This window comes from Chroicocephalus ridibundus, chromosome 1 (genome assembly GCF_963924245.1).
Source record: "Chroicocephalus ridibundus chromosome 1, bChrRid1.1, whole genome shotgun sequence".
NCBI classification, from domain to species: Eukaryota; Metazoa; Chordata; class Aves; order Charadriiformes; family Laridae; genus Chroicocephalus; species Chroicocephalus ridibundus.
Window position 1 is genome coordinate 72,594,660 of NC_086284.1, and position 14,552 is coordinate 72,609,211.

At 43.7% G+C, this 14,552-nt stretch overlaps 1 protein-coding gene across 9 annotated transcripts in view; it reads right to left on the reverse strand.

Annotated features, from left to right (window-relative positions):
* Positions 1-6,563: 6,563 nt before the first annotated feature.
* MAP4K4 (mitogen-activated protein kinase kinase kinase kinase 4) overlaps positions 6,564-14,552 on the reverse strand; it is a 165,515-nt gene continuing 157,526 nt past the window's right edge. For all 9 annotated transcript variants that reach the window (XM_063339309.1, XM_063339325.1, XM_063339316.1 and 6 more), the window contains 5 exons: positions 11,921-12,021; positions 11,017-11,166; positions 10,058-10,217; positions 7,892-8,031; positions 6,564-7,174 (listed from right to left, as the gene is read on the reverse strand). In XM_063339309.1, the coding sequence (XP_063195379.1) occupies positions 7,091-7,174; positions 7,892-8,031; positions 10,058-10,217; positions 11,017-11,166; positions 11,921-12,021 (635 nt within the window). In that variant the 3' untranslated portion in view covers positions 6,564-7,090. The remainder of the gene's footprint in view (positions 7,175-7,891; positions 8,032-10,057; positions 10,218-11,016; positions 11,167-11,920; positions 12,022-14,552) is intronic.

Here is a 14,552-nt window from a genome sequence, read left to right on the forward strand (position 1 = left end):
GCATACCCATCGGCGGCTCAGTCCGTATTGCAAATTCTCATGCAGAGACTGCACAAGAACCTTCTCCTCCTCCCCGCTCCTGACTTTTCCTCCCTTGCTTGCCCCAGCCCTGCAGCAGACGGTGCCCAGCCCCATCCCCGTCTCCTCGCACCCTGCTCTCCCGCGCTGCGCTGCCTCGCCTGCGCCCCAGGCTCTGAACCCCAGCACAAAGCATCAGTTTCCCTCTGAGTTGCATCCCCAGCCTCCTCTTGACAAGGCTCTTCCAGGAGGACACAGGTCCACCAGTAGGAGACGCAGGGTTGCCAAAAGCCAGGACCCCTCCTCGTTGCAAATAAGTATGCTTGTCGCCGTACGAACCGGTGAAAAATGTGGTGAGACCATTGCAACGAAAGAGAAGAGGAAACCATGAATTCCCTTTATGCTTTGCTGCCTCACAGGTCTCGCCTCGCTAACAGCTTTCTGCCTAAATTGCCAAGGGTTAGTAAGTAGGAACATCTGGCCCAGGAAAGCCGCCATGCGGGTTACACTCTTATCGCCTTGGTCAAATGTCAAGGGAGACAGCGGTACCCCAAGGGTCTACGATGCTTTAACGGCTGAGGTGAAAGATCCCAAACTAAAACCTCTGTTTTCTTACCATCCCTCTGACTCACTAAAAGCTCCCAAACACATCGTTTACTCTCTTCTCTCTCTCAGCTTCACCAGTTTGTACGACTGGAGTCTTGCTATCGATACCGTCTGTACGATAGCAAAAATTGCCTGTAATTTCCCCGTGACAAAAGTCAAGGCAAACAGTCTTTTACAATCCCTTCAGTCCAACAGTTGTTTCACAGCCAGAAAAGCATTTTATTTCCATGGCTAACGTGGTGTGGGCAAAATTGCTTAGGAGATGCAAATATTAAAGCAAAATGGAAGTGTGGTAATGCCTTTTAATAGACAAATCACGCTGAATCACAATTACAAGGTTGTGCAATAAAAATTTCACACAGAGGACAAGTAAAATTTGAGCTGTGTGCAGCAGTTGGAACAACTTCGTCTGACTTTCCCATGCCACATATTTACCCCATAGAACCGCAAGAGCCTGAGAATGAGACGTTAAGAGTGAATTTCCTGTTATAATTTAACAAAGGGAAAAAAACCCTGTCATTTCCTCAACTGGAACGGGCATACTTTTATTGAGTCGGGGATTTATTTTCTCAACCAAACACCTTCCTCCCTCCTTCTCTCCCTTCTTTTATTATTGTTTAGAGCAAGAGTGGGGCAAACCACAGAGAGATAAGGAGAAGCAGGATGGCTGGCGTTTCCAGAGCAGAGTTTTTACCCTTGATTGGAGCGTATGCTGCGCGGAGCTGCACGATCATGGAGTGAAAATTAAGTGCCTGCAATTACCTGATGTTCTCCCTCAATTCCCCCAACCCGTAACCTCCACAGCGATACTGGCAATGCCCGACCCCGCGCTTCCCCACCTCCCCGAGCAGCGCCAACCCCGCCACGACAATTTTTAAGAAGGAGGTTAAGTCAAAAGAAGACAGTCGTTACCAGCCTTTAACAGGTTGGAAACAGGCCAAGAGCTGGTTGCTGGAGCTCAGCAATGGATTTGCGTGTACTGGAAGCGAGCTGCAGCCAACATTTTTACAGCTGCCGGGCACGCACAGCTCTTTGAACCCGCGTCCCCTTACGTCCACCAAAATAGCCCGGCAGGCAAGGGACGCCCCTCCTGCGCAACTGGAACCCTGGCCATAAAGCACGTTCCTCATGCGGCAAAACAAGCCTTCTCCCAGCGAAGTTCCCAGGATTGCCTCCCTGCTGGACTTTAAAGCATTTTTTTTTTTTTTATTTTAAAGGGATTTTAAAGCAACAGCAGCAGCAAGTAAATCACTCCGGCCGTGAGGAGTCCTTAGGGAATACTCGCACAAGCAACACGGCACAATTCAGTGCTGATGTTTCTTCAGTGCTGTTAGAAGAAGAGCGAAACAGCTTTGGGCTGAGATCCCGCAGCTCCCAGGTAGGTAACAGGGCACTGGACACTACGGTGAACATGCATTCGCACTACATTTAGCAAATTTCTTGCCTTGGACAATTCAGCAGAGTCCTGTGACTAACAGGCGGTGCTGAGTCCTTTCTCCACCATAGGCTCTTGCATTTGAAGTTGTTTCTCCGACAACTTCTGTCTCTTTTTGGCAGAATTACACTCTTCATCCCCAACAAGATACGAGCCAAAGAAGTAACAAGCTGTGTGCACAAAAGAAGGTAGCCCACAAAACTATTTTCCCTCCCTCATATAAGGTCCTATACAATCCTCACGCCCTAGCATGTCCGTTTCAAGCAAAGCAACCCCCTGAAAAAGGCCACCTCTTGGATCTTTTCTAATTTGCAGGGTTTTAACTTTGATCTCATGGACAGGCATTCTGTACTTTTCATTACTAGTATTTAACTTGCACATTGAAAAGCTTTGTGAAAAATTGTTTTAAATGCTCCTTCTGGTGTTTGATAATTTCTTTCTCTGGTTTGACTACTGCAGTTGTTCATTTTGAAGACGCACATGTTCTTTTGCTGCACTATTTGTTCCCTTCTCTCCTGTGTACATCCCCCCTCCCCTCACGAGGTACAAATCTGAGCCTCTCTCACCACCACCCAAGTCCTGTAGAGGAATGAGATCCGCTGCTCAGTTTCCAGTGCTCTCGTTTTTTTATTTCCTTCTTTCTGTAAATCACTGCCACTTGGGACTTTCTTCACATGAGCGGAAAGGTTCTGCGTGTTTCTCTATGGCCTCTGCCAGCACCCACCGTGAAGCTCACACCTGAGGCTGCTGCTTCCAGTTACTTACTGCATACTCTAATGAGCAACAGCTCGTTATCTGTCTTCTCAACTGGTTAAGGTGCTCAATTATGCTAAGTACGTTTAACTTAGGGAAGTCTTCAACAGGTCAAGAATGACTGAAGGAAACCAGCAGCTCTGGAGCAGCCCCGGGAGTGGAGCTGGCAGGAGCTCGACCAGCAGTTGGCTGGTCCGTCATAGTTTTTTTAAGCTCCGTCAGTATCTACACTTCCAGAAGCGGAAAAGCTGTGGGGCTCGAGGATTTCAGATACCTTTGTCCACAGGAAGCAAGTGAAACCCTGAAACATTTTTCGACTGGCACCACATCCCTTGCCTTCTGCAGATCAAAGTGCGAGGAGAGGCAAGAGCCCAGGAACACAGACTTCCTCCTCCTCCTCTCGCAGAGACCAGCCTGGTCGGAAGGAAACGTCTACTGCTTATCTCCACTCCACAAAACAGACACAGCCCATGGTGGAAAAACGCATGGGCAAAGGCCAACAAGAGTCCTGGGGCTGCAAACAGCGGCTTTGCATCATCTCAGTACTCACGGCTTACGACTCGGAAAGCCTGGAGTCTTTTGGAGCGGTGCTTTTACACCATGCAACGGTGTAAAATGCAAGAATCTGGCTCGGGATTCCCGTTCATGGCACTCTCTCGGTGAGAAGTCCCGCCAGCTGGCAAAAATCAGATGCCTGGAAGTGGCGTGGTGGGAGGGCACATTCACAACGCACCCAGGCTCTCCCTTTGTGCAACTTCTTCCTTCTGAACCACCGGGGACTCGCTAATGCTTCTAAGCTTCTCACTTTTTGGTTTTTTAAAGGAAAATTGTAATTCTCCAAAGAGCAACTGCACCAAGAGATAGGGCTTTGAGGAAGAAAAAAAAAACCAAAACAACACAAAACAAAAAAACCACCCCCAAAAAAAAAACGAACAAAAAAGTCCTCCAAAGCCCAGGTTTATTGTCAAAGTCTCTAGAACTATGAGATTTGACAATAAGGCTTTTGTTCTTACGAACACATGCAACTAGGCAACATGCAGCTTGACTTCTGCAGCCAGTAGATATTCAAAATACTTTCCACATACAATAGGTGTCAATTTGACTTTATTTAAGGAAAAACGGGGAAAAAACAGTAATTTCCATAATACACAGAAGACAAGTTAGATAGCACTGCAAAAAAAAGGCTGAGTGTTTTACTTGTCACCAGTCTGCTTTGCAGCTCTACGATTAGTAATTTTAATGCAGTTTGTCATTTTGTATTATTGTTTAGCATCTTTATAATCAGCAGAGTCGGGGGTTATAAATCACAAAAAGTGTACTACTACTACTATGAAAAACTAAAAAACCCACAAAAATCACTTTCAAATAAACCATAAATATGTGATGCACATTAGTGTAACAAAACCATTTTTGTAAACATTTTCTCCAACATAACATGTGCATAAGATAAAAAATAAAAACACTGCAGTCATACAAGTTAGGGTTACTTTGACTTAAAGATACAGAAAATTATTACTTATTAAAGCTTAAAACTAAACCTAGGAGCTTTTCTTTTCTTCTTTGCTTACAAAAGCACTGTTTGAAGAGTTCGATGGTGGTGTAACGTAGTGGTTTTGTAATACTGTTTTTTACCTTGCCGTGTTGGCACTTCTGTGGAGGCAGAAGCTGCCAGGCTGGCAGCCCCACCGAAGGAAGGGGATCCCCCCCTGCCTCCCCCGGAGCCTCAAAACTTCAACAGCACGTATCCGTGACCTGGGCCATCCCTACAGTACTGGAGCATCTTCCTCTAGGTGAATAGCATCAGCTTTCAAGGACTAGATTAAATTTTGACCACATAGCGCTGGAAGATTTAAATCACGCAGACCGACATTCGATCGGAATCAGCTTCGGCAAACTACACTACGGGGCAGCTGTGTGATTACACCCACGTCTACCATCACGTTGCGTTTCTGAGTCCCCTTTAGAGTTCATTATAGTACAAAAAAAAGGTTGATCGTTCTTCCGGCTGACCACACCGGGCCTGAAAAGAACACATCCTTCACCTTCAACGCTATCCAAAAGTCATACAATTAAAAAAAAAAAAAAAAAAATAGTTCTAGGTATTCCTCCGCCAGCAAATGTAGTAAGGCTTTCTTGAGTTTTGATTCGTTTTGGGGGGAGGGTGTGTGGGGGGGTGTGCACGCGCGTGTGCTGGCGGCACGCATTTACCGCTCACTTTTCAACCCTCTACGACATTGGAAGGAAGAGAAGAGTCTTCAGCAGCAGCGCTGACGGGGGTCTTCCAAGCATTTACAGCAGTCGGGTTTGACACCACAAGACGGGTCTGTCGAGTCTGAGCTTTGCACCCCCGGTGCTCTTGGCTCTGAATTGATTGTGTGACCAGTCGCTCGAGCCGTCGGCTTGACTGACTTGAAGAATACGCGTTTAAAAAAGCCCTACCTGTCATGCCATGAAGGAAAGTTAACCGCAGCAGAAGACAAAGCCCATGAAACACTGAGAGCCTGTTCACTGAATGAACAGCTTAAGGCAGCTGTCAACAAAGTACCCCACCAAAGGAATTTTTTTAAAAAAAAAAAAAAAAAAAGTGAAAACAAAAAGGAAAATGGCTGAATCGTGACACTGTGCATTATTACAACACCAACAGATTATTTTACACTCAAGGTTTCTCAAGTAATGAACATGTAGCCATTAAACAAATTATTACTCTCAAGACATTTATTACAAATGTCAGAACTTATTCATAAAATAAAACTGACTTAAAAAAAAAAAAAAAGAAAGAAAAAAGCCAGAGCTGGGATCTTACATCTAAACACAGGTATACGCTGTTTTTATGAATAAGCAGTATTAACTACATTCTTAAAAGAGTTTTAGTGCATTGCATTCTTAAAAAAGAAAAACATCACCGCCCCAAAATGGTTCCTACAACATTTAACAGTTTATAGAACTAGACTAGTTATTTTTACCTGCCTGTTACTAAGCCCGCGTGTTAGAAGAGGGAAACCTCTGGTTTTAGGCTAAATTCAGACTTCTGTTAAGGATGAAACTGGTTTAAAAAAAACGCTTGCTTCACCAAATTTTGTCAGCAAATTACATTAATCAGTGTCTCACTGCCATACCGCTACCACTAGGGCCCCAACGGACCGCTCTCTCCTCCTGCTGAAACTTGCTACGCAATAACAGTCAGAAACCTTTCAATCTGGTAGTTTTGGTATTAAAGATTAAATTAGACATTAATGGTTCTCATCTAAAAACGTATAAACTAAACCACCTCTTTTATTTTATGCATTAAAAACAATGAGGTAGGCACAAAAAATAAACATATGTAGTTTGGATTTTATTTATCTTTTTTTTTTTTTCTTTTTTTCCTTTTAGTTCTGCGAGTGCAGACTGTGGTAAAACTGTTGTTGCACTTCTAGGTTTAAACAAAAATTAAACCTTTAACTGAGGCAGTGCTAATACTGTGACATAACCAAGTTCTGGCCTAACACAGAATCATTATAGAAAATGAATTTTTTTTTCTTTTTTTTTTTTCTTTTTTTTTTTTAAATCATCTGCACATGTTTCAGGCAATACCTGGTACACAGAAAATGACTAAAGTTATTGGCCAGGCCAAAATAAAACTGCAGAAACAAAAAAACCCCAAAGAATTCCACCCCGAGCCCCTTCCCACCCTCCCTGTCCCCAAGAAGAAGTTATCCTAGTCACTGTGTCTTTCACATTTTATAAATATTAACTTCTTAAAACCTGCACCTTCCTCTTTGTCCACATATTGTCACATTACAAAAAAGAAATGTCAATTAAATACATTGTTAACATTACTAGACTAGATCTGCCCTCTGTTTCAGCCAGTCTGACTCTCTACACCACTTCTCACCTTCTCTTGCCTGCCTCCTGTCCACTCAACAGCATGTTCACGGTAAGCCTGGATTACTTTTTTTTTTTTTCCTTTTTTTCCCCCCTCTCTGTTTTAACACTAACAAACAGAGTCCTTCAAAGCCTAGGAATCCTGGAGCTGAAGGGAAAAGAAGACCTGTAGCTTTCTAGCGTGATCCCAAATCTCAAAGACATCGTAGCACCTGATGGCAATATCTTTACAGCACCAGCTGCGTCGCAGCCTCGGTTGAAAAACAAAAAGAAACCTAACACCAGTGATGCCTGCACACACATTTACACAGAGTGCTGCATTAGTGCAGGTCTGTACTCCAGTTGAAAATAATTCCGAGTTATGAAGATCTCAGACTCTGGATGTCAGCAATTCCTCGCCAAATCCCACCGCTTCTACCAGCTCAGAAGAGAAGTCCTGCCAAGGGTCATGAAATAGACTTGACTGCTTCCACCTGACCGTACGGAGGCAAAGAAAACCTGCAAAGAAAAGAGATTGGTAAATTCAACAGGTAGGACAGCAGTGGCTCTAATTTGCCTTCACTGCCCCTGACATTTACAGTGCGATTGCAGTGCTGTGCTGGGTCTGGCAGGGACGGAGCTGACGTTCTTCACGGCAGCCTGTATTGTGCTGGGCTTTGCATTTGTGGTTCAAGAGTGTTGTTTTGGCTAGCGCTGAACAACACTTGCACAACATTCAAGGCTTTCTCTCTGCTCCCTCAACCCCAAAGGCCAGTGGGCTGGGGATGGGCAAAAGGCTGAGAGGGGACAATGTTGGGACAGTGGACCCAAACTGACCAAAGGGATATCCCATAATATAACGTCATCCTCAGGGAAAGTGAGGGGACGGGGGCACATCACGGTGATAACATTTGTTAAGAAGCAAGCATTGTGCGTACTGAAGCCCTGCTTCCCGGGAAGCGGCTGGACATCTGCCTGCCAAGGGGAGGTTGTGAATGAATTCCTCATTTTGCCTGGCTTGCGTGCACAGCTTTTGCTGTCCTTATTGAACTGTCTTTACCTTGATCCATGAGCCTTTTTGCCTTCCTTCTGTTTTATCCCTATCCCATGGGAGAGGGGAGTGAGCGGGAGGCTGGGTGAGTGTTTGGCTGCTGGTCGGGGTCAACCCGCCACAAGTACCCAGTTCAAGTACCCGTTTACCACCTTGGCAAGAAATGACGGGGGGAGGAATTATACCTTGTCATTGCGTTCGCATAAGAACTTGAGTCTTTGTGCCCTTTTGTGCATGAACACACCGTCCAAGTGTCCAGTTTCCACCGATCGTATTTCGATAGCTTTTTCTCCCCATCCCATAATCTGGTTGGATCGGATGTACGCTTTGGGAAGAAAACAAAGCACACAGCCCATTAGGACAGGTAGAGGGCAGCACGGAGGAACTGAAAAAGCAGAGGACTATACTGACGCACTCTAGTTAAAAACGACCTCCATGTGCTTATTATAACTGCACACATGTTCAGAGTGCTATTTCTGTCTTCAGCATCTTCATGATGCCTAAAAATACCTTTTTTTAAAAAGTTTCCCCATGGAATTTCCACGTTAGTAATACATGTCTTGCCTGAGCATTCATGACACAATAGGAACCTTCCAACCTTCAATTAAATGGAAGGAACATAGAGTTTTTACACAGGCTTTTTCTCCCAAGTGTGGCAAAGAGACAGGCTAATTAGGTGCTGACAAGGAGAAAGCAGAATCCAAGGTTTAAACAGACTAAATTCATCCCCTCTAGTATGTCCCCAGCTCTGTGTCCCACGGTGTTGTCTCCCCTCCTTGAAGGAGTTCGTCAGCAAAAACGGAGGAAGAGAAGAAAAGGGAAAACTAGAAAAAAAATGAGCTAGCCTTCTTGAACAGGAGTAATACTTCAAAAAAACAATCTCCTTGAGAAAGCCAATTGGTCTGAAGAGCATTCTGTATACCTCAAAAGAGGTTCGTATTAAGCTCTCCAAGTGGAAATACTATTATTTGTCATACTGCTTTTCTTTGTGCATAAAGCAAGCAAAAAATTAAGCAATTTTTCCTTAAAGACTGTCACTGGGGGAAACAGATTAGTAGTAGCGTGAGGAAAAAAATCTGTTCTTGATAGCAGTAAAAAAACAAATAAAGGAGAAATTCACCAGCATTATGAAAAGGTATATTCAAAAAGCAATTTGATGGATAGTCTTAGGAACACTGCCAAAAATAACATATGGGAACTTAATGAAGAATAAGCTGTTGCCTCTGATTTGCATGCACGCTTAACAGAAAAATAAAAAGCAGAACAATAGCTTTTAGCAAGCAAAATTAAAAAACATTTAATTTTGCAGTACTTCCCTTTTATAGGATTTTCCTCATTAATTTTCAGTGAAATTAAATCAAATTATCTACTACAGTATAATGTACACCTGTAACATTGCATATGCTGGAAATTTATTTATTTTTAAATATGTCGCTACTGGTAACTGGGCCAAATGGCTTCTAAAAATTGTCAGATGAGATGTTCAGATGGTGTCGGCCGCCTCACAGTGCCATTTACTTCACAGGCACTCCGGTTCCCAAAGGCTCTGCAATTTGCCAGCTGATAAATTCTGCTTCCTTTTAGATCTAGTCGAGAGTTAACCACCACAGCAGCGAACATGCTGTGCATGAAACTTCTTTAAATTTCCTCCTCCATTCTTGTTGCTTGAACAGTTATTGGCAGTAATCCCCCGATATACACATCCATTCCAAAGCACGCAAACCCAATGTATTTGCCCAAAAGGAAGGTGTGACCACAGCCCATGCTACGCTCGGCACTGAAATATGGCAGCACGGGCAGTAAGAGGGATCCCCCGGTGTGTACTTGCGTCCGTAACAAATCTGCACCCATTTTACTACATTCATTGCTCCCACTTTCAAAACTACCTTATTTTGAACTGGAGAGATGTGGGAAAATTATCATGCTAGGACAGATGAGCATCCGCAGGTAAATTAAAGTAAATACATCAAATTAGATATTCAGAATGTTATCTTTATAGAATTACCCATAATAATATCTTACCCATCTGCCACTTTACATGTCTTTAAACTGAAAAGTTTCCACAACTTTGTGGATGTCTATCAAAAATTCTACAGCAGCCTACAGAGGCCCTGATGAGTTCTTCATTCCTGAGCTCCGCAACTTGCTTGTTTGGATTTTGTTCTTAAAAACTCAGCACAAAACAGATCCATGTGATTACTCTCCACCCTTCGCACAGCTGTTTTCCGGGATTATTACAGCATTGCTGCTTCTCAATCTGATGTCAAACCTGATGCACCTTCCTTCTGCCCGCATGCACACACTCAGGCTCCCTGACGGCACGCTGTATTTGACTCTGCCGAGGCACTTACCAACTGAAGTCGGCATTTCTCCCCACTGCAGAACCACATCCTTGGTGATCCTTCCATACGTGTTGACGTAAACTCCTTCATCCTCGTAGCAGACCAGTAGCTCCATCCCATCCGTGTTTGGGAGAATGATGATTGCGTGAGGTTGGATACTGCTCTGGATCTACACAGACAGAAGTGAAGAGGAAGCCTTTTGTTTTAATGCCACAGAGCCTGCACTGGGAGAAAGGGCTGGGCGATACGTGATTTTGCCTGACAACATGTTGGGCATTCACTTACTTTGGAAGTGTTAGCTCAGCTCTCCCCACGCTAAGACACCCTTACACAGTGACAACAAAGACCTGGAAACCTTTGGGGCACAATTGCTCCCATGTTAAGGCTGCCATCTAAAATCAAGAAAGATTAACTTGTCTGTAAGAGTGCCCATTTGTTTCCACGGGCAGAAAGGGAGCCTGGGGCGAGCAGCCCAGATGCAGACCTCAGACCTCTGCACCTTAGTGAACAGTGCCGGGGGAGGTGCACCACGCACCGCAGGCCCATCGGACACCTCTGCGTACAATGAATAGCAGGAAACCGTGGGAGCTAAGGCCACCTGGCCTTTGCCAACCCTGCTGAATCTCATCAGTGGGCTGTCATGTCATTTGTACTGCCACCTTCCCTGCAGCCTCTGCAATGCGCTCAGCCATATAGCTGCTAGCCCTGAAACAGTCATGTTGGCCCACGTCAGACCTGAGTGGGCAGCTCTCAACCACGGAGACACCCTGACCGTGAGGAGAGGACGGAGAGTGAGGCACAAGCCCCTAAGCACAGGTGGCCACATCTGCTCAGACCCCTCTACCCAATTTACCATGCTAGCAGTGATACATGGGAGCAGCCCAATGTGTTGGTCATCTGAGGAAAAGAAGGGGCGGGGGGCAAACCGGAAAAGAAAGAAAAAACCCCACCCCTGCAGCAGCTCTTACATGTGTTGGTAAATAAATATCATAGACCGATCCTGAATCCACATCAACGGCATGGAAGCCAGCGCAGGAGCCATAGATCACTTTTAGTCTCTGACCCTCTTCTACGGTTAGATCCACCAGCAATGGCTTATGTACCAGTTCTCCAAACGACTGTAAGACAACCATCAGTGAGATTTACTTTACTGCTTAGAACCATGGTAGGTTTTATAAAAAATATGCTCTCATGCACCTAGTATGGGTTTATTCCTCCTGCGTGCCTCTGGCCTTCATCCACCAGACCAGTTAGGCTCACGTGTCTCTCATGCACAAGAAGAGATTACTCTGCACCCTGTTGCACATCAATCACATAATATTGTGAGCTACTTTGGGGGGGGTATTTTAGTTGGTCTGGTTTTGGTTTTTTTGCAGCAAGAATTGTTTTCCTCAAAGTTCAGGGCAATTTGACACTCCCATAGTGTTTACTTCAATTTGCACAATGAGCAGTAACTGATTGCCTGCAAATCAGTTTGGTAATTATACCAAGCCAGCTAACTTCATTCTTGCTGCATTCCAAAACGTAACAAAGCTGAGTATCGCTTAATGACTTGTTCTGCTCAGATGAAGATGTTTAGGCTTGGTTCACTTCTCTCTGCCTCATGTTTTATTTATAGAGAGGCAAAACAAACAGTTGTGATATCTGTGTCATTTTGATTATTAGTTCATGCTCAGTTACAATTTAGACCTTTAAGTGTACTGCATCTTTGAGCTAAAGAAGCTCCTAAATTAAAATATAATACAAAGTTCAATGCAGATTTACCAAATAACTTGTAATAGGGTCATGATAAAGTGTTGGAACATTTTGCTAAAAGGGATAACTGCAAGTGGTGATGAGAAAATCCTACGTATGGATGAAATATGCTCTTACCTTAAAGGCCATAAATTTATGGTATGGCTTTGGTGCCCATGCATAGACTTCCACAGAACTCTTCAATGCAATTACCAAGAACTTGATTCTTTCATATTTTACTGAAATTAAAACAAAACAAAAAAGAATTCAGCAGCAATTCCAGAGTCGTTCCAGTTGCTTCAGGAAAGCAGAAAATGACAGTACTTCTCCATACTTACATACATTTGGAGGTTTTTTTGTAACAGTGCATTTTTGGATTGCTAATTCTATGCAGTTAAGTATTTTGACACATTTACACCACAAAAATATCACTACTCTTATCAGTAACTGAACCCATCACCATGTTTCAAATTACGTAGTCGGTACACGCTTATTTACACTTTTATTTTTTCCCCCACTTTAGACAGTGCTTACTCATTAAGACAAGAAAACTGGTTTTCAGACAGGGACATTTCCAATAAAAGGAGCCTATGACTCTAGTAGAGTGTATTGGCAGTTCCAGTCACAGCACTGGCAGTGGTATTTTGGGCTGATGGCAAATTCCCTCAGGGGAAAAAAAGAAACTGAAATGAAAAGTTAAGAAACAAGTCCATTTCAAAAGTAAAAGGCAAGTTTGATCACGTAGCACTTTCCTTTGTCCCTAAAGCCTGAGACAACTCATTTGGAAAAAAAAAATTCCACTGAATTTATCAGAAATAGTGTCACAACATAGACGATCTACAAATTCTTGAATGTATCTCTGTTCCCACATTCAAACAGCTGGCTACATTAACCATCAAAAAAAATCTCTGTTCACTATTACTGTTTCCAGGAGGGGACCGATGAAGTCTATAAACAGCCATTCAAGAAGTGTTGCTGGATCTGCATTTCCAGCTGCCATCCGGATTTGGGAAGGAATAAATCATGGGGGACTTCCAAATGTTGAGGTTTGTTAACCTCTTTCCAACACTCTTTTTGGGGGAGAAGAAAAAAAAATAGCATTATTTGGATGACATCAAGAAACCTCAGGAGGTTTCTGCTACCTCTTTACCCAAGTTTTAGGGGAATATGATGCTTTTCCAAAACAATGAGTAATTCTGTGCACCTTCACCTTCTGCCATTGTATCTCCCAACCAAAACTGATTTTGAAACACGGCAGGAGTGAAAATCTCAGACTTGTGAGAATAACACTTCTTTAATAAATACTATTTTAATGCCTTTGAGATATCTTACTACTGTACAAGCCTGCAGTTGTTGTCTCTTGGTAGGTAACAGAGACAAAGCTACTACTTTGCTCCCTTTTTACTCTGCAGGGAAGCAAGACTACTGAGCTGTAAGTGTTAAAGGGCTTGACACTTTTTCAACAGACAAAAAAAGTCTCTTAACCTCCACAGCTGTACCGACAGAAAAACAGAGCTTTTGTTCAGTCTTGTCTAGTTTTTAAGACTTCTTGGAATTTTTTCTTGGGGAAGAGAGGGCTGTTGAACAAAACCACCTTATCTATGAATGGGGACCTTTGATAATTCTCATTCTTTGCTCTGGGTGCTATCTGGGAATTCACCCAAATCTTGAGTTTCAAAAGAGCAATTTATCATTTAGAGGAGCCAAAAATTGCCTGAAGCAACTGAGACCCATAAATACCACTTCACCCTAACGTCTGAGATCCCTATTCCATCAAAGAGACAAGGAAGCGATCAGTGCCAGCTGCCTCGGTGGCAGCCTCCAGACCACGAGCCCAATATTAGCAGGGCTCATCCTTCTTGCTAACTGAAGCGCAGCTGTCAAAGGGGCCTCTCGCTACCTGAAGAAGTCATCTATGGTTCAGAGGGAAGTTCAGTGCCAGGCTGCAGCTCAGGGTAACAAACCCTTCTTCATATGGAAGAGAATGCTCTTTGTTTCACACACTTCCCTGCTGGAAAGCCTCCTCTCAATACCTATTAATGTATTGTTAACAGGCCACTTCATTATGCTGCTGACACCCTGGGGTATGATACCAGAGAAGTACATTATTAATTGTTTTTGGGGTCAAACTCCTGGTTCAGCAGTTAGTTACTGCCATCATTATTGATTACACCCCACTAGCAGGTTTTTCCAAGAGCACACGCATGACAGGAGGAGACCGAGCTCAGTCCGATTGCTGCTGCTCCACATTGACTGGCACAGCTGGAAAGGAACTGAGCCAGCTCTTAGGAGAAAACCAAAACAAAGGCAACATCCAGGGCCCGTTAAGATGCATCATGAGACTGAAGCAGAAGAGCTCTTGGTTCATATCCCCACCTGCAGGGCAGCAGGCTCACTGCATACTCTGCTGACAGTGAACGCTACATGTCTTTCGCTAGTTTTGATGGAAGTTTCTACAGCCAAATCCATTTATATGACTTATAACCACTCAAAAGACACCTGCCTCATGAAAACACACTTCATCCCATAACTGTACTGCAGTGGATCTGAGACGGCGTTAGGAAATTTCAGTAGCTAAGGGGAATCAATGAATCATCTTGAAGTTAAACATATGCTTCTGTTCCCAGACGCCTCTCCAAAGCTTGTGCACTAGCTGGGTATGCTTTCTTCTCCCACTCTTTTTTTTTTTTTTTTTACTTTTCTTGTTTCCCCTAGTCTTGAAAATGTACATTAAAGAGGAAAATTTTTTTCACTTCACTCCAGCATGTGA